This window comes from Rutilus rutilus, assembly GCF_951802725.1.
Source record: "Rutilus rutilus genome assembly, chromosome: 5".
In the NCBI taxonomy this organism is placed as follows: Eukaryota; Metazoa; Chordata; class Actinopteri; order Cypriniformes; family Leuciscidae; genus Rutilus; species Rutilus rutilus.
The window spans coordinates 14,816,097-14,843,949 of NC_140213.1; the positions used below are offsets into that span (position 1 = coordinate 14,816,097).

General features: G+C 38.3%; 1 protein-coding gene across 1 annotated transcript; it reads right to left on the minus strand.

Moving 5' to 3' along the window:
- Positions 1-5,111: 5,111 nt before the first annotated feature.
- Positions 5,112-26,112, minus strand: pdcd5 (programmed cell death 5). The gene is made up of 6 exons (XM_084409588.1): positions 25,719-26,112; positions 24,932-24,975; positions 21,026-21,087; positions 5,807-5,898; positions 5,651-5,722; positions 5,112-5,554 (listed from the first exon to the last, which is right to left on the minus strand). Exons 1-6 carry the CDS (start codon positions 25,782-25,784, stop codon positions 5,507-5,509), a joined length of 384 nt encoding a protein of 127 aa, XP_084265714.1. The 5' UTR covers positions 25,785-26,112; the 3' UTR covers positions 5,112-5,506.
- Between the last annotated feature and the right edge of the window lie 1,741 nt (positions 26,113-27,853).

The window sequence follows — 27,853 nt, forward strand, 5'->3', positions numbered from 1 at the left end:
GAATTTGGACAGCCTTCGTCGCGGCGCTGTGACGTAACATCCTTCAAATGAGTACTCCGAAGGATGTAGACCCTGAATTTGGACACAGCCGCTGTGTCCCAATGTAAAGGCTGCATCCTTCGAAGGCCGCGGACTTAAAATGATGCAGCCTATGCGTCCTCCGAACGACGCACCATGTAGCCTTCCTAGGATTTCCTAATTGCGCAACCAGGTGTTCCCGATTACCGCTCCAGGCGCCAAGCAACGGTGCGAGAGTATGCTGCCATCCTGATAATTAATTTGATATAATTGAGTAAACAGCTATGGAGCCAGAATTGGCTATTGTCATTTTTATGTTTTATATTTTACTGGAGGACATGGTACGGATGTTTCAGGTCATGTAGCCTACTTTCGGCTTAGCCGATCGATTAAAATGTTCATTTATATCTTACCTTGATGTGATATTGTAGGCTAGTGTATTATTTTTATTATGCACATAAATAAACCATGGTAAATATATTTACACAGGTTTTCAACCCTATTTGAATATAAAACCCAGTTGAATATAAAAAGTCCAGTGCGAATGTTACTCCCGCTCTTCATCGACAGCTGTCAGTCACTGTTGCTAGGCGACAAGAACAATCGTCCGTAGGCTAGACCGGTCCGAGCGCTTCAGATGCGCCCTTTGAAATGGGACGGAGCTGTAGTTAGCAACAATTTGTTAATATTGTGACAATAGACCTACATTTTGTTACTTTAATTTTCAAAATAACCAGTGGTGATATGTAAGGAACAACATACTTCGTTAATACTCGAAGTAATTTTCCCACACAGGACAGCAACACTACAAAATTGTTATTTTACAATATGATGCATTGTTTTACATTAAACTACACAAAAGTATATAGTTTAAATGTATCAACCTTGAAAATATTCAGAAGTAAAATGCAACATATGCAGTAATATAAAAGCAGAACCATCATAAAAACCCTGACAAGGTTTTTTTCCTGCAGAATTCCTTTACTTTTACTCTTGATGCCTTAAGTACATTAGAGTATGAAAGATAATTTAGCTTAACTAAGGTTTGAAATATATGACTAGTAGTTTCCCCCAATGTGGTATTAGTGGTTATTAAAAGTACTTTAGTGTAATAAAGTATCTCAATATTTATTCCATGAGTCAGCCCTGCAAACCTGTTGGTAGACAACTTAGTGGATAGTGAAAATATGCAGTCAAACACTCTGGAGACCATCCCAGATGATGTCCTACCAGCAGAAGCCTTACCAGGGTCTTTAATGTTGAGCCCATCCCGGTCCAGCAGCACACCAGGGTCTCCCACTCAGCTGAATAAAAGTCTACATCATTTTTTCTTATTTTATGTACTGTAAATTTAAATGTTTATGTTGATTTTGAGATGTTTAACGTATGTTGTAAATAGTTGGGGGAAAAAAGGTATAGAAGAATTTGTTTCATGCAGAAATTATGACTGTCATTACAAAAATAAACAATGTCCAGAGCAATGAATTCTCTTTTATTTACACATTTAAAGTTGCATAAAAATAAATAAATGTACAGATTTTTTTTTCCTTTTAAAAAATATAAGTGAAAAAAAGTTAAACAAGAATATATACTGTATATATATATATATATATATATATATATATATATTTCTCAATCATTCTTTCAAGAAGAGAAAACAGCCTGTCCATTCTCTCCCTACTCTCCTGTGCTCTCCTCGCCTCTGCAGTCCCATGTCTTCTCTAATCAAGTCCAAAAACTCGTCCTCTCTGTCTCGCCTTCTTCGTGGTGCTGGTGCTGCCCCTGGCTCCTCCTCTTCTTGGTCACACACTGCTGAACTCGGCCCTGGTGTATCCCTGGTGTATTGAGGCAATGAGGACAGGGGGTTGATGCAATGCCTCTGCCCCAACACCTCATCCATGAGGACAAACCAGGGCCAAGTTTCAGCAGTGGGTTCCCACTCACACCCTCACCTGTCCCAGGACACGTGCAATCCTAAGGCAGAGCAAATTAACCCTATATTTTTACTTTAGAATACTGTTTCAGGTTCTAATCAGGTTCCTGCAGAATTATTTGATAATTATTTATTAATTACTAATAAGTTCCCTATATTTCAGTTTCCCTCAGTCGTTGCATCAAATACATGAATTTACTCAATGGCATTCTATGCTGAGGAAAACAGACACACTGTATACAAAATATAAAAACTAATCTGAGGTTAGTTATGGCAAGGCACTTGGGTGGGGTTCCTTCCTGAAGTTGAACACACTCACAAAACCACACAGGCAAAAACCTCTTTAACTTCAATTCAATATGTATTTGTTAAGATTGTATTTTCGTTATACTACTTCTATTAATAACATTAGTAAATAAGGAAGGTCACAACTCAATGTAGTTTTGTATGACTGTTCATTAGTTACTTAGTTATTTTTTTTAACCTTAATTAGTAGATATTTAGTAGTAGTTCTTCAGGAGGTATGACAGAATTCATTAGTTATTGATTAACTAACTGTTACTTAACACAATCATAAAATTCTATAATATACTGATTAGTTAACATCTTCCTTAGTAGTTAACAGTAGTGAAGAAGTAGTTAATGAAGAATTACCTATTAGTTCTTCAATAATTCCTTATTAGTTATGCAGTAAGAAACAGTATTCTAAAGTGTTACCAACATCATCTGCTCCAGACTAAGGACATAACCTGCATTATACACACACACACACACACTACACAGAAAAACCTATCCATGAAATAATTTAAAATCAGTTGTTGGAATATACAGGGTCTGCACTCTTCTACTTTTGGTAATATGACTGCAGACCAAGATCTACTCAGCAGTGTAACAGATATGAACATCTGTATATTTCATGAGACATGGTGTTGTAGTAATAAGACTTTACATTGTCAAATAGGATACAAGAAAATTGTTGTTCTCTAATTAAAAAATTCTCAAATAAAATGTGGCCGAGACTTCGGTGGAATAATTATGTGGCACAAAGACAATTTGAAACATTCATTCGAATTTGGCTTGAGGTGAATCTTTACCTCTGTGCAATCTATATTCCACCTCATGACTCTCCCTATTACGAAAAGCAAAGCTTTCCAAAATTACAGACTGACACCTTACACTTTCAGTCCAGAGGAAATATCCTAATATGCAGAGACTTAAACGCCAGAACAGGGAGAGAAATTGATTATGTAAATATTGTAGATAATGACCACATATTCAATGACAACACCTTTTCATTCCTCATCAAATATCACACCAAGAAACAGCTACGATAATTCAGTGAACATGAATGGAAAACAAATGTTAAAACTCTGTAAAGGTTTAGGGCTATACATAATTTATGGCATAACTAGAGGAGATACATTAGGTAGATTCACTTATTGCTCCAGATTAGGAACCAGTGTGGTTGATTATTCAATAACAGATATTGATCCAAACTTTATTAATGCCTTCACAGTCAGACCTCTGCTCCCGATTTCCGATCACTGCCAAACTGGGCTTTATCTGAAAACCTCCATGTGAAAGAACTAAAACTTGTCCACTCGAATCTGAAAAACTGTTTCCTTTGAAACCTAAACTCAAATGGAATCAATCCAGCTTGGATCAATTCAAAGACAACATGAATAGTCCTACTATATTAAAAATGCTGGATGAATTTATGTCCACTGATTTCACTTTAGATGTTAATAGAATAAATTTAGCAACAAAAAAAAACTGACATATTCAATACATCAGCTTTTAAGAACAAACAGGAGAGATGGTTACTGGTATGATAGAGATGGGTAGTGGACGGAACTAATGCGCAAACGGCAATCTCATTGTCTGGCGCTCATCCCTGTTTTGATTTCAGCAAATCAGTTAGAGCGAAAGCTGACAACATGATTAATATTCATAAACCCAGCAGCTCATCAAGCCTTAGTGCATTGTATATTGTTATTATTATTAGTAGGATTATTATCTTTTAATAATAATTAGTATTATCTATTACCATTATCGATATTTTTTTAAGAAAAACACTGAATGACAAACAATATCTTAAGCACCATCACAGATCCTAAGTTCAGTTAAAATGAAAAATATGCATTCATACATAGTTACCAAGTTTTAGTTCTTTTCTTCTTTTCAGTTTCAGTTCTAATTACTAAAGTTCTAATAGTGCTTGATTATCATAATATAATGCTTGATTGACTGATGTTAAGAGTATACATAAAGATATTTAAAAAGCTGTGCCATTTCACAAAGATAAGCTGATTTGGTGGAATCATATATATATATGTGTGTGTGTGTGTGTGTGTGTGTGTGTATGTGTGTATGTGTGTATATATATATATATATATATATATATGTGTGTGTGTGTGTGTGTATTTTTTTTATGTTGCCATACCCCTTTTACTTTGGTTGTGTGAGTGTAAAAATAACAAATATGGGAATTGAAACAGGTGACTAAATTTGAACTTTGTGATTAACAATGAAGTAATCATTAAAACAAAGTTTGGTTTACCTGGTAACAGAAGGGTGTCTATGAAAACCAATCAAATTGTGGGGAAATTATGTAATGCAGCATTACATTTTTGCCTAACCTCCTTATTCTATAAAAACTGTTGTATTCTTTTAGCTGGTGGGATTCTGGAATTTGTCTGAGATTCTCCGGCCTTGCTTCTTCTTGGGGGAAATTCTCTGAGAACTGCTCGAGAGATTCTCAGACCGTGATTAAAGCATTTAAAGGACATTTGCTGAGGTCTGTTTGTTGATTATTCCTGCGCAGGAAGTAAGCTAGCTACGGGAACAGGTATTAGCATCCAGCGGACGTCGATGTGTAGACTCGCTAGGGTATAGGATTAGACTCAGCCGCCGTCGATGTGTAGACACGCTAGAGTATAAATATTATAGGCCCAGGTAGACTTAGGTCAGATGAGATAGGACTTAGTTAGGTTTAGGGAAAAGATCTACGACAGTTGTTTTTGCCTCTTCACGATGACTCGCTTAATTTAGTCCTAAATTTTAAGTCGCTTTGGACAAAAGCGTCTGCTAAATGACTAAATGTAAATATAGTACACAGTGTGAGACAAGCAAAGCAACTGATTTAATAAGAATCTCAAAATTTTGTTTAAGGCTTTTATTATGTAAACAGTTGTTTGTCTCCTCAAAAAAGTCCACACAATCAAAAATATGAGGCCAGTTCCAATTATTGCAATAACAATAGATCAGAAATGTCCACCGTATTTTCAACAAGTCTCTAAAAATGTAGCAGCATTGCTGCAATGTGTTGTATGAGGCAAAGAAAAATGCAAGAGAATCTAAGACACTAAACTAAAACAGACACCGTATTTAAGTGAAGAGTTCCTGTATCACCACAGATCAAAGTTCTTTGGCCGTGATTGTGTTTTGGGCTGGACAATTGATCTGTCAGTCATAGTCATGCCCTGGTCAGCAGTCACACCAGAGTACCAAAAGTACTGTGAGTACAGAAACCCAGCTGACTTATGACACCTGCATTTAGTCATCATCCTCTTCATCGGAGTCCATTACCCGACGTCGGTTAAACTGGAAACAAAACAAAGACATTCACAGAACATATATGTTTACACTTTCATTTTTACAATCTTGAGAACAGATTTTTAATGATAGCAAAGTACTTACCTTTACAGTTGTTTTCTTCTCTGTTTGTTGACTAACTTTCTCCAGGATCTCTATTAATCCAGCCTCTGTAATCTAAAGATACAACACTCGATGCTAGAAAAATGTACATTTACATTCTAAAACACATTATTAATGATGCTTCATCTGTCATCTTACTTTTCCTCCAAGCTGTCCAATGCGAGCCATCTGAATCAGGTAATTCTCCACTGCTTTTGCTTTATCTGGCTTTACAAGAGCCAAATTACTCACTAAAGAAAAAGCAGAAGCAACATCATCAATATTAAAAGTGTTCATACAAAAATAAAAATGATATCTTTTACTCACCCCCATGTTTTTTTCCAAACCTATAAAACATTTGTTCATCTTCAGAACGCAAATCAATGCACATGCATAACGCACATCAAACATAGTAAATGGATACAGAAAAATGTGACCCGTGCTGTCAAAAATAATAGCAATGAGCAAATTTCCAAAAATGTAGCTATTTTCACATACTCTATTAAAAATCATTTTGAAGATTTTATGATTTGTTGGAATCAGCAACAAAAAAAATAAAAAAAAAATAAATAAATAAATATAATAATAATAATAATAATAAATAAATATATATATATATTCCAAAACAAAATCATCAAGCAACCATACCTTAAAATCCCTGATAATACCACCAAATGTCATATCTATAGGAAAAATATATATGCAACTTTTTTTCCCCAAGATATTACAATTGTTTGATTAACATTAATGAGACTGCTACTGTAGCTGTACTCTACTGTAAATGCACAGATCTAATATAATGTTACACATAAGATGTTTTTTCACAACAGTTAACGAAATGTTCACTTAATGCCTGGCTCACACTACAGGAGTTTTAGGCCGTTTTATCCCCCGATTTTCCCCTCCCGAGAATCGGAGAAAAAAAACTTGTCGATGACCTCGATCGGTTCCGATGTTCGGCGCAGATTATCTGGTAATGTGAGGCGTACACAGATCGAATCTTGCACCTCCCGATCTGCTCTCACACAAATCGGGCTCGCCCCGATCACATCAAACATGTTTGATATTTAGGATTTTAAATCGGGATGAGCAAGACTGTGATTACATCAGTACTGTCAAAATAGCCAATAAGAAACAAGTAGGGCTGTCGTGGTGAAGGAATTTCCCTTGAGGTAATTTTGAGTGACTCAACAGCACGATATACGTTTTTATCTCCATTTATTTATTGCTAAATAAATAAGTGTTATGCTGTGGTCAGCAGTCACGAAGACGAGTACATGTTCAGTAATAAAACCGAAACTAAAAAGCACATTAAAACGAAGTGGAGTAAAATGAAGATACAAATGTCAAAATATGGGTCGGGTCCACATAATATGATAACCACAACATAAACCTGACAATGAGCTTGTTAGGCCATTGCTATATAACAGTTAGTTCCTTGAATCTCACTTTACGAGAGACTTTCTGCTGATATTTCACCAGTATTGGCATTGATAGTCTCTGCGCTTTCTAGACAGGCTGTCACTCAGTCCAGTTACATTGTTACGCCACCAGGTGGAGGGAAGGAACAGTCTTTGAGTGAGTCATTAAACTGTTCATTCAAGGGAAATGTAAAAAAAAGAAAAGCGGATTCATTCAAAGATAGATGTAATGAAACAAGCTGTTAATTATTGTAATATTTAATTTGAACTTTGAGTTCCACTTTACAAGGCTCAGCTGAGCAGCAATGCGACGCATGGGCAACACTGAAGCTGATGCGTCACTTCATGATCAATGGCATTGATTCATTGTATTGAACAGCGCTGACGCCATTCATTAGACATCCTTAAATGTTAAAAGGATGATTTTTGAAAGATGTCGCTTTCCTTGGTCACGGCTACCTTTTCACAAATATGACTTGATATGAAGGACAGATATTGTGTTTACATGCTTTTCCGCTTCAGATCTGCTGCGTGAGATCACGTGAGGCTCTCACTCTGGCACGATAATCTTGATAACATTTTGTAGTGCGGCGCGATTTTCAAATCTTGTAGTGTGAGCATGTTAAAGATTTGAGGGAAGAAAATCTGCAAAGATTCTCCTTAAGTGTGTGCTGCAACCAGATTTTTCAGTCGGTTAGGATTTTAAAACTCCTGTAGTGTGAGCCAGGCATAAGACATAACAGATAATGTTTGCGTGAATACACTCCAAGACAAATATTTTGAAATACTGTAATTTCTGAATGTGAATGAATATTCACAAAGTTGGAATTCTGCACTTTACAACGATACCAAACTTGTGCTGAGGGGAAGCATCAGTAGTTGAAAAGCGAGCAGAGAAAAATAAAACATTTAATGGGTTATTAAAACAAAAAGATTCAGGAAGGTACACCTCTCAGAAAAACATACAAATAAATATAATTTTAGATGTTTAATCACTATTTAGAGCATTGGGATCACTAGCTTAATGAACAAATTTTTAAGAAAACCTCAAATTCGACCAAAAGTGACATTTTTCACTTGTTTTGCCTGCAGCTCGTAATTGGCCCATGCGCATTCCGACTCATTTTGCCAGCACGGGTCACAAATGCTTGCTTAATGCGTGAGAACAGACCAGAGATGATATGGAGTTAAACATAGTTGAGCCTCCGTTTATCATATCTGTTGTGCTCTATGTACTTATCAATATTTATATGTGGGTAAAAGTTAGGGATGCACCGAATATTCGGCCACCGAAAATTTTCGGCCGAAAATGGCCCAAAAGTGCATTTTCGGTTTTCGGCCGAAATACTTTTATCACCGAAACAATACGGCCGAAATGTTGTGATGACGCAAACAGCAGACACCGCGACCTGCACGTGCTTGTCTGAAGCAACATTACATATCGGCGGTGTGGACGTATTTCAATATATCTGAGAGTGACCCACGGACAGCGATTTTCAAAACACAGACAAGTCTTCCGGAAGTTCCGGGAGTCTCCCGCGTATTGATAGCGGCTCCCTGATTGCCCGCAAATTAGTTTAAATCTCCCGGAATCGCGAACGAGCATGAGCGCGCATACGTAGGGCGCGCGGCAAAGAGAGGGAGCGAGAGACCTTGTGTGTGTGTGTGTGCAGAGCAGCCGTCATTTCTCAGAGGTGTGTGTGTGTTTACCTTAGCTGTTTATGATTTTTGCAACTCACGTCCATGAGCATATAGGTGCAGATATTATTATGGGCTATGGCAGTATTGACCTAAATGCAGTTTGTTTTTATGAGAGAACATTTCATTTTTAAACCTTTCTGCAGGCCAGTAGGCTTTTACATTATTATTTAATGTACACATGAGTGGGGTCTAGTTAAACATTTAATTTTATACTTTGCAATGTGCTAAATAAATATTTGCATAAAATTTTTATTGATTTATTCTTTGAAACTTTAATATTAATTTATGCAATTGAAATGCCTTGATTTTAGTAAAGTTATAGTCAAGTTATAGTTATAAAGTCATAGCCATAAATGCAATCGTACTAATAATTGGCATAATTTCCTTCGGTGTTTCGGTTTTCGGTTTTCGGCCTTGGTTTCCTCTTTTTCGGTTTTCGGTTTCGGCCAAGAATTTTCATTTCGGTGCATCCCTAGTAAAAGTGTCTCTCTTTAGAAAGCTTTAAACCACTTGATTAATATGGATTACTTTCACAATATCTACATTAACTCTGAAGATTGAAAATTTTGGTTGCTAGGACTTTCAATGGTAGGGCTGTGCACGCATTTCGATATAGGGATTAAGATACAGTGAGGAAAATAAGTATTTGAACACCCTGCTATTTTGCAAGTTCTCCCACTTGGAAATCATGGAGGGGTCTGAAATTGTCATCATAGGTGCATGTCCACTGTGAGAGACATAATCTAAAAAAAAAAAATCCAGAAATCACAATGTATGATTTTTTAACTATTTATTTGTATGATACAGCTGCAAATAAGTATTTGAACACCTGTCTATCAGCTAGAATTCTGACCCTCAAAGACCTGTTAGTCTGCCTTTAAAATGTCCACCTCCACTCCATTTATTATCCTAAATTAGATGCACCTGTTTGAGGTCGTTAGCTGCATAAAGACACCTGTCCACCCCATACAATCAGTAAGAATCCAACTACTAACATGGCCAAGACCAAAGAGCTGTCCAAAGACACTAGAGACAAAATTTTACACCTCCACAAGAATGGAAAGGGCTACGGGGAAATTGCCAAGCAGCTTGGTGAAAAAAGGTCCACTGTTGGAGCAATCATTAGAAAATGGAAGAAGCTAAACATGACTGTCAATCTCCCTCGGACTGGGGCTCCATGCAAGATCTCACCTCGTGGGGTCTCAATAGCCGCTTTCCGACCAAGTAGTTACAGGAACTTAGTTCTAGGAACTGTCCACTTCTAAACAGTTCTAAGAACTACTCTCCCCCAAACTCAGTTTTGCTGTTTGCGTTCGCACTGGCCAAGCGGCCATAGGAACTGGTAGGAGGAGTAAGGGCGTGACGCAAGCACGGTGACTTTTATTTTGACGGCGCGACGGACCTTTATTTTGGCGGCGCTGAGAACGCCAGAGCAAACAATGCTCGCATTCTCTGTGTTTATTAGTTAGCGATCTGTCTAACAGTACTGTTTAATATGTTATTAGATATAACTGTTATAGAAAGTAGACAGTATATGAAAAAAAGGTTATTAGCCTATGCCGTGTGGTTGATGTCCAGTGTTGCTAGCTGGGCAGATAAACATAATCATGTTTGGCTTGGTCCCCTCAAAGTTGCGTTGGATTTTCTCTTCAGCATAAAGGTTTAGAGACCCATCTATCACTGTTTTCCATGTTTGTATCTAGTTTCTGGAGTAAATATAGGCTATAATCTGTGTGTTTACATTCTAGCTGTTTTAAAAAATGGCGGGTGCTGGTGTTCCGCGTGTGTTCGGTCAATCAGCGTACACTAACGTCACGGGTAGTTCCTATAGTGCTGGTTTAGACCCTACTCTGAAGTAGGACCTAAATTAGTTCCTCCAAATGGAGTTCCTAGAACTAAAATCGTTCCTAGTTCCTGCGGTGCGAACACGCCGACATCCGGGTACTTTAGCCAATAGTTCTAGGAACTGTGAAAAGGTTCCTCCGGTCGGAAAGCGGCTAATGATCCTAAGAAAGGTGAGAAATCAGCCCAGAACTACACGGGAGGAGCTGGTCAATGACCTGAAAAGAGCTGGGACCACCGTTTCCAAGGTTACTGTTGGTAATACACTAAGACGTCATGGTTTGAAATCATGCATGGCACGGAAGGTTCCCCTGCTTAAACCAGCACATGTCAAGGCCCGTCTTAAGTTTGCCAATGACCATTTGGATGATCCAGAGGAGTCATGGGAGAAAGTCATGTGGTCAGATGAGACCAAAATAGAACTTTTTGGTCATAATTCCACTAAACGTGTTTGGAGGAAGAAGAATGATGAGTACCATCCCAAGAACACCATCACTACTGTGAAGAATGGGGGTGGTAGCATCATGCTTTGGGGGTGTTTTTCTGCACATGGGACAGGGCGACTGCACTGTATTAAGGAGAGGATGACCGGGGCCATGTATTGCGAGATTTTGGGGAACAACCTCCTTCCCTCAGTTAGAGCATTGAAGATGGGTCGAGGCTGGGTCTTCCAACATGACAATGACCCGAAGCACACAGCCAGGATAACCAAGGAGTGGCTCTGTAAGAAGCATATCAAGGTTCTGGCGTGGCCTACCCAGTCTCCAGACCTAAACCCAATAGAGAATCTTTGGAGGGAGCTCAAAGTGTTTGAGCTTTGGAGTGTTTCTCAGCGACAGCCCAGAAACCTGACTGATCTAGAGAAGATCTGTGTGGAGGAGTGGGCCAAAATCCCTCCTGCAGTGTGTGCAAACCATAGACTGTAAAAAAATATGGACGTAGTGTCCGTGACGTCACCCGTAGGTTTCTGAATAGCATTTTTGAAGCCTAAAGTGGGCGGAGCCGGCCGTAGCCATCTTGGCCTTGCGTCACTCCCGGATGGGCAGAGGCGGGGCGTGAGCTGGAGCCTGGCTGTATCTGAAATCACCTAGCTCGACGTGATCGAGTTTTTAGTTCAGGCTGGGCATTGATATATGTTTATTTCTATGCAGGCTGGGGAGGTAATTCTATAACGTTATATGCAACTGACAGTACCAAGTCTGCGTACAGTTGATGACCGTAAAGCCAATTAAAAGTTCCTATTTTTGCCCTTCGAAATATTATAATAGTTAAAAGACATGGCTACATGTGAGACTGTGTATCGTGATTCTGTACTGTTCTACTAGTTGAAAATGTATAATGCAGGAACTCTTAATATTACTCAGAGAGTGTGTGTGACAGTGACAACACATGTAACGTTATGCACATAAATCAGTCACTCCTTTTGTATAGTCTATGGTCCGTCAGCGCGGCATCGCTAGTCAAGTTCGTAGAGAGCTTATTCAGTCCATTTTAAATTCTGATTTTGGCCGCCTCTCAAATGGGTTAAACCATAGATATAATGTTATTGCCTATGAAGTTCAAGTAAATGCGCTAGAAAATCCACGCTCATTCATGGATGTGCATTTATTGCATGATCGGAGAAAGCGCCGACGCCTGCATGATTTCATCTGACGGTACATAAGCATATTATAATCTATATCTGTTCCGTGAGAGCAGAACGAACGAGCCTTTATTGACGTTTTTAAATCTGAAAACTCCAAAAAGCAACGAAATTGTCAGACATATTAGTGCATGTTCACAGAGGAAAACTGAAATACAGCGCTGGTTGTTCTCTCGAACGATACTCGACGACAACAACGGAATCCTAAGACGTGGGCGAAGTAACTTAATGGGTGTATTAAATTGTATGAAATAATCCCGAAAAAAAGCACAAAACACTGCAGAGAAGGCAAGTTCAGCAGCTAACACTTGCTGAGGTGAAGTGACGGCTAGTAACAGCAGACAAACGGCTAGCATTGACATCAGCGACAACCCACCTGTCACTCAAGTGGCCACACCCTTAATTATGCAGAATTTTAAATATTAATCAACTAAACGGATGAGTTATAAAAAAATTCACCCCCCTCACAGCTGTCATGAAGGGCAAAATTAGCTGTATAGACCAAAGCCACATACAGACACCAGGCTGTAAACACATTTGTTTCTGCTGTAAAATTTGGCATTTTAACATGGGGAAGATACAGATTTGACTCACTTTTGACATCAGCCTCAAGCGGCCAGTCAACGAATTGCAGTTTAACTCACTTCCGTGTTGGTTTCAAGAGAGAGACGGGGAGGTTGCCGCTTGGTGCAAACCTGGTGAAAAACTACAGGAAACGTTTGACCTCTGTAATTGCAAACAAAGGCTACTGTACCAAATATTAACATTGATTTTCTCAGGTGTTCAAATACTTATTTGCAGCTGTATCATACAAATAAATACTTAAAAAATCATACATTGTGATTTCTGGGTTTTTTTTTTTAGATTATGTCTCTCACAGTGGACATGCACCTACGATGACAATTTCAGACCCCTCCATGATTTCTAAGTGGGAGAACTTGCAAAATAGCAGGGTGTTCAAATACTTATTTTCCTCACTGTACTTTATATTGCGGTAGTGTAATAAAGGCGATATATTGCGGTTTCTTTCTTTTTTTTTTTTTAAAGAGAATCTAATTTTAGAAAAACTTGCAAAGAACACGCCACCATATGCATTTAACCATAACAAAAAAAAAAGATTTAACTAAAATAGTGTGATCTGCATTTGCATTAATACAGGAGTATAACAAAAAACTAATATTGTGAAATTTTATTATTTTATTTATATAATTTATTAAAATAACTTTTCTATTTTAAAGTCCCCATGTAGTCAATAATTTTGTCCCTTAAAACTCATCTTTGACCACCCAAATGACATATTTAAACATTTTCTCCTGTGAAAGAAAATTCTTCATGCCTTAAAGGTGCTGTACCTGATATTGTTTTCTTCTATTTGGTTTAAACCCCAAATAATATATTTTAAAAGCAATCATCTGTGAAAAAACAGGCTTTATGATGCCATCTACTGTTTATTATAGAGGATTGAGATGAGAAGCTCGATCCAGGGACGGAAAGTCTTGGCCAATAACATGCTCAGGAAAAAGGGGATTGCGCATATTGAACTCAGGGACAAAATTTTTAAAATGAGCGAGTACATAATGAATCCATTTTCCAAATCGTATTTTTGTCTTATCCTGAATCACTACGGTCCACCTATATTAAGTGTTTATATTCTGACTATTTTTAGACTGGTTCGGGTCGTACTGCTGCGGACTAGCCTAGTACCTGCGTGACTCGTCAGACAAACAGAGAAAAGTAGCTCCGGCTACAATGTTCTTCCGCAAGACGCATGCAGTTCTGTTTAATAGCCGCTAGAGCGCCCAAAGTACAGCAGCTTTAAAATAGATTGAATGCAACTCTACACCCTTGCTTCATTTAGTATACACGGATCCATGAATATTCTAATTAGCCCCGCCTCCACTCACGCCAGCTCACAGATTCACTCGGCCAACTTGCCGAGGTAAAGGATGGTATTGATCTTTACAACATCGGACACATCACGTAATTAAAGGGATGGTTCGTAGTAAAATCAACCTAGGGTCCTTTGCACCATGACCTCGAGCCAAACACACCCCCAGAAGCCTTTTTTTCCTTGGTCGAACATTATTAAAGTTAGAGCTCATTTAGAGAAATCAGCCGGATGGCTTAGTGCAGGCGCTAACGGATCAAAGGATGTATCTCGTAAATTACCCCACTAATAATGCACAGAATGGTACCAAACTTACACAGTAGTACAAATAGGTTCTGTACTCATAAAACGAGGCACTGGAAAGTTTGTAAGTACATCAGGAGTTTATTTAAATAACACTTGCCTGATGGCTCATGCTACTGCTAACCCGGACGTCGACATCACTTCAGTGGTTTGGCGAAAAGCACGTAAAAGTCCTGGTAGAAAGCGATGCATAAGGATGTAGTGTAACGACACCCAGTTCCAGGAATGCACTAATATTTTGTTGGTAGTACCAGTTTGCAACAATTATTAGTTAACACTAAGTTGTCAACACTTTGGAAAAAAAATAATTCTTTTTTTCTTGTAGTTCCCTCTCTGTCACATTCCACATTGAGGCTCATTATAGGGGAGGGTCTTTATCTCCTCCTTGTTTAAGCAGCAATGGAGGCAAAACAGGTTTGAGAGAAATTTCTAAAAGGAGAATTAAAAACTGTACCTGTACCAGCATTTTCCTGAAATAGTGAACCACGACGAATCAAGTGCTGGGTATGTGATATGTAACGGACTAACGGCTGTGAAGCTCTGTATGTAATGTATTTGACAAACTAATAAAGCCTATATCCAGCCTTTGCCTGGGCTGAATGTATTTAATGTATTGTGTGTGTGTGTGTGTGTTTGGGAAGTTGCAGTCACGGACACAGCGACAATTAAAGTTGGAAGGGAGTAAAGCCTGTGTTTATGCTATCAAGAAAATGTAATTTTGCCAAAGAATAACTTTTATTTAAAATGTTAATTTAAGCCTACTTCAGTGTGATGTGTTACCATATCATCATGCTTAACACTGAGAATTTGAACAATTGTAATGTGACGATCAGAAAAACATAGGTGGGTGATTTATTTTCAACGGCGGATTCAGCTGATCCACGCATCTCTAGCACACGAGCCTCCTTTAAAGTTCAGGTCAATGCACAGACCTTTTCTTTGTTTAATATGCACACTGAACATGGGTTGGAGCTCTTAATTTTGAACTCTGAAAGTACACCAAATTAATGAATTTATAAATTTTCTTCCAGGGGCCATGCCCCCAAACCCCCTAAGAGGAACGGAGGTCCACCCACCACAGTCTTACAAAATCCTGTGGGAAACACTGTTCTCAAAATAAAAATAAATTTATCTTATCAAAATGGCAGTTGAAGACGCAGTACACTTGCAAGTGCGCACATGATCAGGATTTTAACACCTCAGCCTATTTTTGAGCCAGGAAAAACCCTGGTACCATTGCATTTTTTCCAACATTTCCTATATGTATATTAAAAAAGAATTCAAAACAATCTCTTAAAATTATTTATAAGGGAGTACCAAGAGGCAACCTCCCCGTCTCTCTCTTGAAACCAACACGGAAGTGAGTTAAACTGCAATTCATTGACTGGCCGCTTGGGCTGGCTGCACAAGTGAGTCAAATATGTATCTCCCCCATGTTAAAATTACCTTTATAACTTTACAGCAGAAAAAAACATGTTTACAGCCTGGATCTCTATGTGGCTTTGGTCTATACAGCTAATTTTGCCCTTCATAACAACTGTGAGGGGGGTGATTTTTTTTATAACTCATCCGTTTAGTTGATTAATATTTAAAGTTCTGCATAATTAAGGGTGTGGCCACTTGAGTGACAGATGGATTCCCGCTGTTATCAATGCTAGCCGTTTGTCTGCTGTTACTAGCCGTCACTTCACCTCAGCAGATTTTAGCTGCTGAACTTGCCATCTCTGCAGTGTTTTGTGCTTTTTTTCGGCATTATTTCATACAATTTAATACACCCATTACTTCGCCCACGGCTTAGGATTCCGTCGTTGTCGTCGAGTATCGTTCGAGAGAACAACCAGCGCTGTATTTCAGTTGTTTTCCTCTGTGAACATGCACTAATGGATGTCTGACAATTTCGTTGCTTTTTGGAGTTTTCAGATTTAAAAACGTCAATAAAGGCTCGTTCGTTCTGCTCTCACGGAACAGATAGATTATAATATGCTTATGTGAAATCCTGCAGGTGTCGGCGCTTTCTCCGTCCATGCAATAAATGCACATCCTTGAATGAGCGCGGATTTTCTAGCGCATTTACTTGAACTTCATAGGCAATATATCTATGGTTTAACCCATTTGAGAGGCGGCCAAAATCAGAATTTAAAATGGACTGAATAAGCTCTCTACGAACTTGACGAGCGATGCCGCGCTGACGGACCATAGACTATACAAAAAAGAGTGACTGACATGTAACGTTATGCACATAAATCACTGTCACACACACTCTCTCAGAGTAATATTAAGTTACTGCATAATACATTTTCAACTAGCAGAATAGTACAGAATCACGATACACAGTCTCACTTGTAGCCATGTCTTTTAACTATTATAATATTTCGAAGGGCAAAAATAGGAACTTTTAATTGGCTTTACATCATCAACTGTCACTTTAGCGCGAGGCCCTGTGCAGTCGCAGACTTGGTACTGTCAGTAGCATAACGTTATAGCATTACCTCCCCAGCCTGAGCTAACTGTACGTTCACACCGCCGCCGACTTGAGCTTCCAAAGTTACCGGAAGTCATTCATTTTCAATGGAAGCTGGCTTCTCTCAGCTGCAAGGAGCGTCAAATCCATCGGCGTCGCGTTTTGAGCGTCAATCAGAAAGTTGAAAGTAGCTCAACTTTATGGTAATGAGCTATGACGCGGTTTAGCGGCAAGCATAGACAGTATATAAACTGGACACAGCGACCCCATTGGATTCAACGGAGGCAAGTGAAGTCAATTAGAAGCACTAACTTCCTGATGGTCGAGCGTACTGCGCAGACTCAAACTGAGCTTGACGACGTAGATGTGACGTGAGCAACCCGTCTGTCTTCTAGTAGCTGTGCCAAGAGAAATCTGAATCATTCCCTTCCGAAACTTGCAGAGACGGAGAGTGTGAGTAGGAGGTGTCCATGAGCTGGAGCAGGAGAAACTTTTGCTAAGTATTCTGATTAATTACTTTGCCATTTTGCCTCCACGTCCCCCCGATTGCCCGCGAGCTTCTCCTCCTGTCCATACGGTAATCTCTCTACTGTGCGACAGAGAGTCGCGTTGGTATGACGCAATCGTTAGCCTATTTTTACAAAAACTGCTTCTACGGGGCCATAACGCAAGATACAAGGTAATGGAGCCTTTTATACATTGTCGTGTTTCTTTAGAAATAAATAATGGACAAATGGAGTCTTTAAACGCCTCAGATGTAAAGTTATTCGCTGTCAAAGTGACGCCAAAATGAATGGGAGTCAATGGGATGCTAACAGCAGGTGATGGTCTGATAGCCAATGGCGGCGCCCGGGGAAGCTTCAACATAATATGAAACGCTGCCCCCCTGGCGGCAAGCAGCGGCAAACGCCAGCAACCAATCGGAATATAGACGTCCTTCGCGCTGGCTGATTCCGGAGAAACATATGATGTAAATTTTAGTTCCTACCAAAACATTAGTTCCGAGAAAATGGAGGATAAGCTGATCGTCGCCGTTGTTGGGTTTCCTGTCATTATCGGATTAATTGCACAGTTTAACCATCATAGAGTTAAAGTTTATCATTTGCATGTGTTTTTAAGTCCTGTCAGTTTAACATGACAGGGCATAGAACGAGCAGAGAGAGAGAGAGCCCCGGCCGCGCGCACACACTCACTTGTCTATTAATAATAAAAAAAATAAAAATAATAATAATAGCTAATTATTCTTTTTTCCCGACCACATGTGACCAAAACGGTTATAAAAATGCTGTCATTATAAAAGGTTTCTACTTTCTAGTGTCAATGTATTGCTTGTTTTTTCTGTTTACATTTCATGGTGTGACACTTTCTTCTCCCATGATCGAACATAGATGCTGCTACGTCAGAGCGGCCAAAGCGTCAACAAGCTTCCCCGTACTTTTTGACAAGCGTCCTTGACAGGGTGGCCAGAGCTTCTTTTCAGCTCACAGGGTTCCCACACCTTGGTTGACTTCAAATTCAAGGACCTTTCAAGGACTTTCCAGGTCCAATACCCTCAAATTCAAGGACTTAATGTGGGGACACATTTGTTGTGTACAACAACAAACGATGAGGTACCATGGTAGTTTCATGCGCGCGTACAACACAAAGTACCTCATGCGGGAAACACTTAACGTAACCAGGGTTTTCCCTGGCTTAAAATGAGGCGGACGTGGTAAAATCCTAATAATATATTTTAATAAGATAATTAAATTAGTATTTTTTGTAGATCATCATAGCCTAATGTGTTTCCCACATTGTTTTTGTGGGTGGAGCTTGGTACCTCTAGGGGGGTACGGGGGCATGCCCCCCCAGAAGAATTTTTTTTACATTTTAAAGATAAATTCATTAATCTGGTGCACTTTGAGTCACCCGAATCCACTGTTAAAAAGAAATAATCCACCCGCAAAACCACCCATATTCTTTGATTTAGATATCTGCATCTGATCATCATCACATTACAATTATTCAAATGAGTGTTAAGCATGATAATATGGTAACATATCACACTGAAGTAGGCTGATTTAAAATGAACATTTATTTAAAATAAAAGTTCTTCTTTTGGCAAAATTACATAATTCCTTAATAGCCTAAACAGAGGCTTTACTCCCTTCAAACTTAAGTTGTCAATGTTTCATTACATCACTGTTTGAAAACACTAATTTTTTTTTACCTTTTATAAAGGGCATTTTTCCCCTCATTTTATTAAATGTATCTCCATCTTTCATTTCAAATTCTTACATTTGATCAATATATTCAATTAAAATAATAAGACACTAGGCTGTTACCAATCAAATTAAATATTTACATTGAAAAATTATAACTGTATTAAATTAGATTATTTTAAATATTTTTGAATATACAAATAAGGAATGTTGATGAGAATGAAACTTTATGAAACTAAACCGCCAGTAGGAGGCGGCAGGCGACCGTCTTAATGAGCGAGTCATTGAGTCATTCATTCAAATGATTCGTTCAAACAGCTGATTTATTAAGTTTAAGAATGGGTAATTGAATCTTTGACTCAACCGATTCATTCAAAACGCTTAATCATTCAGTAATGCAACAAGTGTTTGTGTGAGATGCGCTATGGTTCTGTGATCTTTGTTTGGAACTTTTTCGCTGCTGAAACAGAACAAAAACAGTCATTGCGTCTAAAATGTAAGTAACTTAATTTTAACTATTTGTTTATTGAACTGTTGTGAAATCAGTCTCGGTTTCAATCTTGATGGCATTCAGGAAAACAGCTCTCTGGTCGTGTGTAGCCTAGGCTATATATTGTTTCTTAACTATAATATGTTATAAATAACTGCGCAAGCCTCAACAGCGCAACATTGTTACCGTTAGGAAGGCCTATATTATTATCAACTATAGGCTATCAATCACCACTTACATTAAATGAGATAAAACAGAATCATCCTCACGTTTTCGGTGATTCCCTAGTTATTTTTTATTGTCAAGAGCCGGAGGCGGCACGAAATTTGACGGAGGCGGCCGCCTCATAATTCTCTATGCAGGAAAAACCCTGGTAACGTAACGCGTAAATGCGCTTAACTAGTGTAAATCAAGCAAGCTAGTATGCATAGGCCATGAACTGTTGGCGAAATAACACATTAGGGGACCGGAGTGAATATGGAATTTTTTCCAGAAAACTTATTGCACAAAAAAATAAAATAAAGGACCTGTCTCTATGTATGTTTATTTTCAAAAACTTTCCAGGGCCTTGAATTTTTTTTTTCAGATTCACAAACTTTCAAGGATTTCAAGAACCCGTGGGAACCCTGAGCTCAAGTCGGCGGCGGTGTGAACGTACAGTAACTCGATCACGTCGAGCTAGGTGGGCGTGATTTCAGATAGCCAGGCTCCTCAGCCTCTTTGCCCATTTTCTGTTATCCAGGAGTGACGCAAGGCCAAGATGGCGACGGCCGGCGACGCCCACTTTAGGCTTCAAAAATGCTGTTCAGAAACCTACGGGTGACGTCACGGACACTACGTCCATATTTTTTTACAGTCTATGGGAGTACCAATAATGAAAGTATCGGTCTCATTCTGGAAAAAGTGGTATCAGTGCATCCCTAGTAACAGACCTATAGAGTCATATTATTAACATTGAATTTAATGCTCAAATGTAAGAATTTGACATGAAAGATGACACATACATTTAATAAGATAAAAAAGGCCTTTATAAAAGTAAATAATGCCCTGGAGTAAATATAAAAAATATGAAGATTTAAGCTAGTAAAAGCTGACAGAACACTGATGACAGTTACACAAATGTTGGATGTAAACAAATAAATAGATACAGTATCGTCAAACATAATATCATGATATTCGTGTGTATCGATATTTTCTTACACCACTAAACAATAAGATGGACAAAAATGATGAAAGAATATAAAAAAATATCTTCTTTGTTTTCTAAAGATGAACAAAAGCCTTATCGATTTTGAACAACAGCAGAGAACAATTTCTGCTAAAAATAGAGAAACAATATTCGAAGGCAAAGCTGTCCCGGTCAAATTTAAATACATGCTTACATGATAATACAAGTAATAGCTTGTCAAAGGTTTGTAAATGGACTTACACCTGGCACGGGCAGACTGATCTAAGAGTTGAGCCAATACAGAGTTCCTCATTTCAGTCTCTCTGTGAAAGAAACAATAGAGTTGAATCACTGTTCTATATTAATGCACTGTCATCATTTAAGCGCATACACACACATCACTCGCACTAAGAGATCGGAGATCGCACTGCGCACACACAGAGACATTCAGGAGCACAGAACCCCAAAACAGCTTTTTTTAGTAAATGATCTGTAAGACTGGGGCTTTATTAGTGCTGTTCATTGATTCGAGTAAATTTTTTGACATTTGGGTATAAAGTGTTTTGATTCTATAATATATGGTGTAAAAACGTCTGAGTGCTGCCCTCTTCAGGTTGAACAGTGGCTACTGCAGTTGAATTTTCCAATTGGCAGTTGTGGTACCCTGTGACGTAAGATGGCACCAGCTTACCACGCCCTTGGCAGCCCCTGGTATAAAAACATCTTGTTTAGTCAAAACCACTGTAGCGAGTCAGGAGTTGGAATTGCGAGTATTGAAAACGATCAGGATAGCGTATATTAGCATCTAGTTAGCATAGCATTTATATAGTTATTTAGATTATTTCGTGTAGCCTTGGTAGTTAATTCGCAGTTAGTGTAGTATTGATAGAAGCATAGTTAGTTCATAGCATAGTATTGCATCAGTTAGGATAGCTTCAAGTTAGCGTAGATTTTTAGCATTAGCTTAATCTGTATTTAGTATAGTGGTTAGGATGGGACGTAGATGTAGTTTTGCTAATTGCAACAGCACAGCTCGTGCTGAAAAGTGACACAGTGCCAAACGCTGCTCCTCCTGCATGGACTCCACTCACTCACTTGATGTGAGTGAGCATATATTTTTAGTCACAATTTATGTTTCTTCCTATTAGGCTAAAGTTAATCCTCTGGGGTCGACAAACGCGGCGGTGCATTTTGCTGGATTTTTTCCACATAGCAGCAAAAATAGACTTAAAATATTATTTTAAGCCATAATATTATTGTAAAATTATTGTAAAAGCCATACAATTATTTTACCATATTACTGTCATTTATGGTCTAACAAACTTAAGAAATATGAAAAATTAAACTGTTAAATGTTTTTTTTATGTGTCCACTTACAATCGAAACAAAACATTGTGCTTTTGTAAAATAAAGAAGATAAACAGGGTGTGCTTTCTGCCTCTTGGTCTCCGTGAACTTGGTCTCTAAACTTAAAACTCAGCGAACACTAGTCACACACACATGAGCTATATATCTTTATAATCATTTAAGCCTCTGCTATTAAATTATCTAATTCAAAACTAAAAGAAATATTCTCTGTTTATGTAATTTGTATGAAAGGATAGAGATGTCAGTCGTTCTCATGGCAACTCATCTGCTCACGTGAACATGCCTACAGAGAGCGTGCGCTATTGAAACGCGGGTCTCAGAGTTGTACAAATGAGGGTACTTTACAACCTCTTTGCACAATCTCTCTTGCATGTGTTCCAGTCTGTAATAACCGACATTTTTATACTTTCAGTCAAATATTTCACTGCAAACACAAATAACAGCTTTAAGGGTGCTTTCACAATGGCAGTTTAGCTCGAAACGGGGCATGGTTTGCATGAAATTAGTCATATGAAAGCTGAAATGCGGACCTGGGTGCTGAACCAGAGACTACCTGAAGGAGGTGGTCTGAGTTCGGTTACATTAAAACTGTGGCTGTGAATGTGAAAACAACAGACTCGGGTGTGCACTTGTTCAGGAAGTAAAGTAACCTACGCATGCGTTTTAGCCAATTACGTATTTTAGTTCAATAAAACACATGTAAGGGATGATGGTGTTGTTGATTTATCTTGGATACGAGCGAGAGTGAGTCTGCAGTGTATTTGCGCATAACGTGTGCAATCAGGACAACAAATGAATGGCAATACACTGTCTCCTTAAAAGAGACTTTTTGCAAGCATCAGAATGCAATGCACATACAGTAAACCCAAGTGTCGTTTACTAAGCTGCGCATAATAGTACCAAATTAATAAAAAATACAATATATTGACCTGCACTTGGTTTTCTATCATGAGCCATGCACGTTTGTGATAACGTAAGATGAACACAAATGCACCAGGGTTCAATAGAATCAAGTTGAGTGTAAAACCAGACCAAAGCTGTGGGGGGCACCGGGAACAATCACGCTCGAACTCAGACCCCAGCAAACGTGCCCAGTGCGAAAGCCCTCTAAGTTGTCAATGCTTGGCATAAGCAGGATAATCCATGACTAGCTGTGCATTAAACCGGTGTTTCTCAACTGGTGGGTCGTGACCTAAAAGCGAGTTGCAAAAACATTGAGTGGGTCATGGAGTGTGCAGTAAAATAAACAACATAAAAACATAATCCTACTATTTTTTAAATGCGAGACTTTTATTTTGGAAGACGTGGATGAAATCTGTTGACACTTTGTGTCACTTTTATTTGTAACTGATATTTAATAGACTTACCTTATACTATATATTCATCAGTGTTAGTGATATTCTCACAATTTATGTGTATGTTAAGTGGGACAGTACTTGTATGTGTCAGTCATTTTTGTGAAATACATTTGCTTGTTTAAAAAAAAGGTAATTTATTAGGCTACAATTGACCCTTCGCTAAGCCACGCCCGAAAACCGCCACTGGCCAATCGTGGCTTAGCAACCGTAACTAGGCGCGGGAGGTCTGGCAAGCTTTCGAGCGAGGGAAACATGCCCAAGCGTTATGCGTATGGATTGTGCAAATCTGATACCCGGTATCCTAAAAGTTTGGACGGGGTGGTGGATTTTGTTCCCTTCCCGAAACCTAAAACCAAAGGGGAGAAATGCCGGGCGTCATCTTCATTTATATTAACTATTAAGTTATTGTCCAGCTCGTGGATCAAGCAGTGTGATTAAAGGCAAGACGGAGGCTCACTGACATAACTTAACGTTACTTAAAAATATATTTCAGCATTTTGTTAATCGACGGCTAAACTAGTACCCCAATCCGATCGCGACTCTCCCGGTGTTAGTTCTAGTATAAGTAAAAGGTAGTTAGTAAAAGGAGGGAACATCAGGGGGCTTGCCGGAGATCTCCAAGGAAAAGGTTGGTATGCAAACTTAATCAGTTCATAACAGTAACGTTAGTCACTTATGTGACCCACGACGTGTGAGCTGTAGCCTGGCGCACTAAAAATATAAGCGGGAGAATGTTATCATTGCAAAGTGGTCAGGCTAATGTCTTGTGTTTATTCCACAATACTTATGGATAAGCTGTTTGATTAATAAATATTAGATTTTCAAATTTCCCTCACCCTGCTGTGCATGCACATAGCTGTTCCTCAATTTGTGTGTTTCCCATTTGAATGGTCAGCGTATGAAATTATTCTCTAATCGTTTGCATATTATGTCGTGGATATATCCCTCAAATGCATACTGCAGTCCCTTTTGTCTTGCTCTCTCAGATTTTCACCTGTTCGCCAAAAATGACTAATTATCTCCTTGGGAATGTCTGAAACCGGTGCATACATACTGTAATAGACGTGCCAGGCGCAAAAGCTTGACAGGCGTAGCAACAGTAACTAAGGAGGGCGGGGCTTAGCGAAGGGTCAATTTTAACAACTATTTGAATTCACTCCGCTTTGTTTCGGGTGGTTCTTAGCCTCCAAGTCCTGCATTAAAATCGTTTAATGCACTGCTAGCCGTGGATTATCCCTTAAATAAATTGAGCATTACATTTTATTTTATTAAAAAGGTGTACATTTAACTACAAATTTAAGAGACCTTCTGATCTTGAGTAACAGTAATGTAAAAATACAAAATAGTACTTAATGTTTTTTCTTTTTCTTCCAAAGACCAATAATTATTAATACAATTTCATATGCAACACAGAAACTTTTGTTTGTTATTATTGTTGTACCTCTGTTTGGCCTCCTGTTGCCCCTGTTGGTCACTGGAATGGTCCTAAAAGGGGATATGTAAAATTCACACATATCATCTTTCATCATTCTATTCCAATTAAGACTTTTAATCTAAATGAAGCCTATAAATTAAGAAACGAAACCATGTAAGGAATTTGACTGTTAATCGTCCATGTATGCTAGGACTGACTATTGAACTTCATGTTTTGAAGACATTTAAAATGTGTTATGGTTGCTTCTGGTAAGTATCCCTTAACATTGCAGAAATATAAGTTTTGCATCTTTATTTCTAAATGAACGGATTTTTAGGATGAATATTTCAGAGGGCTGTCGCTTGATGTAACGTTAGCCTTAGCCTAACTAATAGCCACTGCTAGCTAGCTTCCGTTTACTCCACTGAAATCATAAAAGTAACTCTTTATACCTGAACTCATGTTCAGTATGAAGCTCTGGAGCCCATGAATATAAGTTACATATAAAAAAAGCATTTATATTTTTAGCCTGTATAACATTTCACACTTGATTAGCTCAATGGCTACAATTTGCTGTCGGTTTAACTTACTAAACAACAGCTCGAGAACGAGACTAGCACTAACAGATATTAAACAAAACAGCTCGAGAACGAGAACAGATATTAGAGAACGAGATGGACTTAGTGCGGCCCAGGCAACAAAAACACGAATGATGTAGACTGATTTCACTCATATTTAAGGGCCGGACATGTGCTGTTCAATTTGCCGCTATAAAACGCGATATTTTGGTCGTTTCGTTCTCTGTTTCTCTTACCCCATGTTTCGCCTGCAGTTCTGCCATACGTTGCCGTCTAATGGCTTCCAAATCTTCATCAGCCATGGTTTACACAGAGATCTTCCAGAGAGAAATATGATACGATTCGTGTGTGTTCACTGTTTTGTGCTTATTAATGGAGAGACAGCAGATGAAGCTATGTTGGGTCCAGGTTGTATTAATCACAACCAGAGCGATCGAACCTCACCGATCCATTCATAGGGGCAGAGTTTGGCGAGTTATTTTTTAGCAGTTAGCACTTTGACGCTCAGATTGTATACTATCATCCCTTTCCTAACATACTTATGCCGCGTTCCAGACGAAGTCGGAGCTGGGAATTTCAGCGGTGAAATGGAGAAATGTCCCACTTCCGACCTGCGTTCCAATCAATCGCACGTCAGATTTGCATATTCACCACATGATGTCGCCATGAGACACCGAAAACATTTTGTGTTATTGTGCCAATTATGGCAAAAACAAAACAACAGAAAATGCTCGCTGTCGCTTTGAAAACAGCCGACGAAAAGCAAAAAATAATGTAACATTATATCGCACTATTTATTTATTTATTTATGAACATTTATTAGAGGATCCTGAACATTTATTAGAGGACATGAGATGAAACATCTCGTTTTCATGGGGGTCCTCAGGATCATGTCCAAACAACCCCTTACGAAAATTAACCATGGTTTTACTATAGTAAAACTGTAGTTAACTACGACCGTAGTAGCCGTGGTATTTTGGCGGAAACCATGGTTTTTAAAAACCATGGTTTTGATACCATGGTTTTACAACAGTTATATTGCAGTAATGCTACAGTAAAACCATAGTAACCATGACTGTAGTTTTCTCCAAAAACCACGGTTACTACAGTCATGGTTATGGTTTTACTGTAGTATTACCACAGTGTAGCCATGGTTTTACAAAATTCTTGAATTACATTTAAGCCATTTACTTACAACAAACATCTACAAAATAACAACAGAAAGAAGTTACCATTCTATGATACAGACTTTATTACAGAAATTACATAATCTGAAAACATATAGACTTGCATTTGTTCTCACATGTGACATAAAACAATAAACTACAAAGTTATACAAAATTATTGGTGATAAAGTGCAATGGTTAAATTCAGTTGCTAATTTACAAATAAAAAAATAGCAATTTGTTCCACTGTAATAATGATTTATATACAAAAAAAAATAACACAAATAAACATGACTTAGAGCACCTTTAAATACACAGCATCTACCTCCTCTAAAAATGTCTATAACATGTAAACACGTGTTCAACACAAGCATGTTTGCAATTTATACTGTACATACATTAACAAGATGACAACAACATTAATTCATTACTTCATTTCTTAAACATTACTAAAAGTTTAATGGAAAATTCTTACATATACAGTGCTATGCATAAGTTTAGACACCCATGCTAAAGTTGACTAAAAAGAGGAATAAAAAATCATCTTTTGGAAATTGAACTTAATGCCTTAATTTAAAAAATTAGGAAAAATCCAACCTTTAAGGACACCAGTTTTCTTTGTGAATGAATAATGTATCGTAAATAAATAAATGTTCTTCCTTAAAATACAGGGTGCATAAGTTTGGACACCCCTATGTTAAATTCCCATAGAGGCAGGCAGATTTTTATTTTTAAGTATTTTTTTTTATTTTTTGTTTAGGATACTATGCATCCTGATAAAGTTCCCTTGGCCTTTGGAATTAAAATAGCCCCACATCATCACATAGCCTTCACCATACCTAGAGATTGGCATGGGGTACTTTCCATAAGATCATCTCTCAATGCAAATCAAACTAGCTATTAGGCTAACTGAAATAAAACCATGCCAATCTCTAGGTATGGTGAAGGCTATGTGATGATGTGGGGCTATTTTAATTCCAAAGGCCAAGGGAACTTTATCAGGATGCATAGTATCCTGGATCCATGAAGTAACTGGCCTTTAAAAATAAAAATCTGCCTGCCTCTATGGGAATTTAACATAGGGGTGTCCAAACTTATGCACCCTGTATTTTAAGGAAGAACATTTATTTATTTACGATGCATTATTCATTCACAAAGAAAATTGGTGTCCTTAAAGGTTGGATTTTTCCTAATTTTTTTAATTA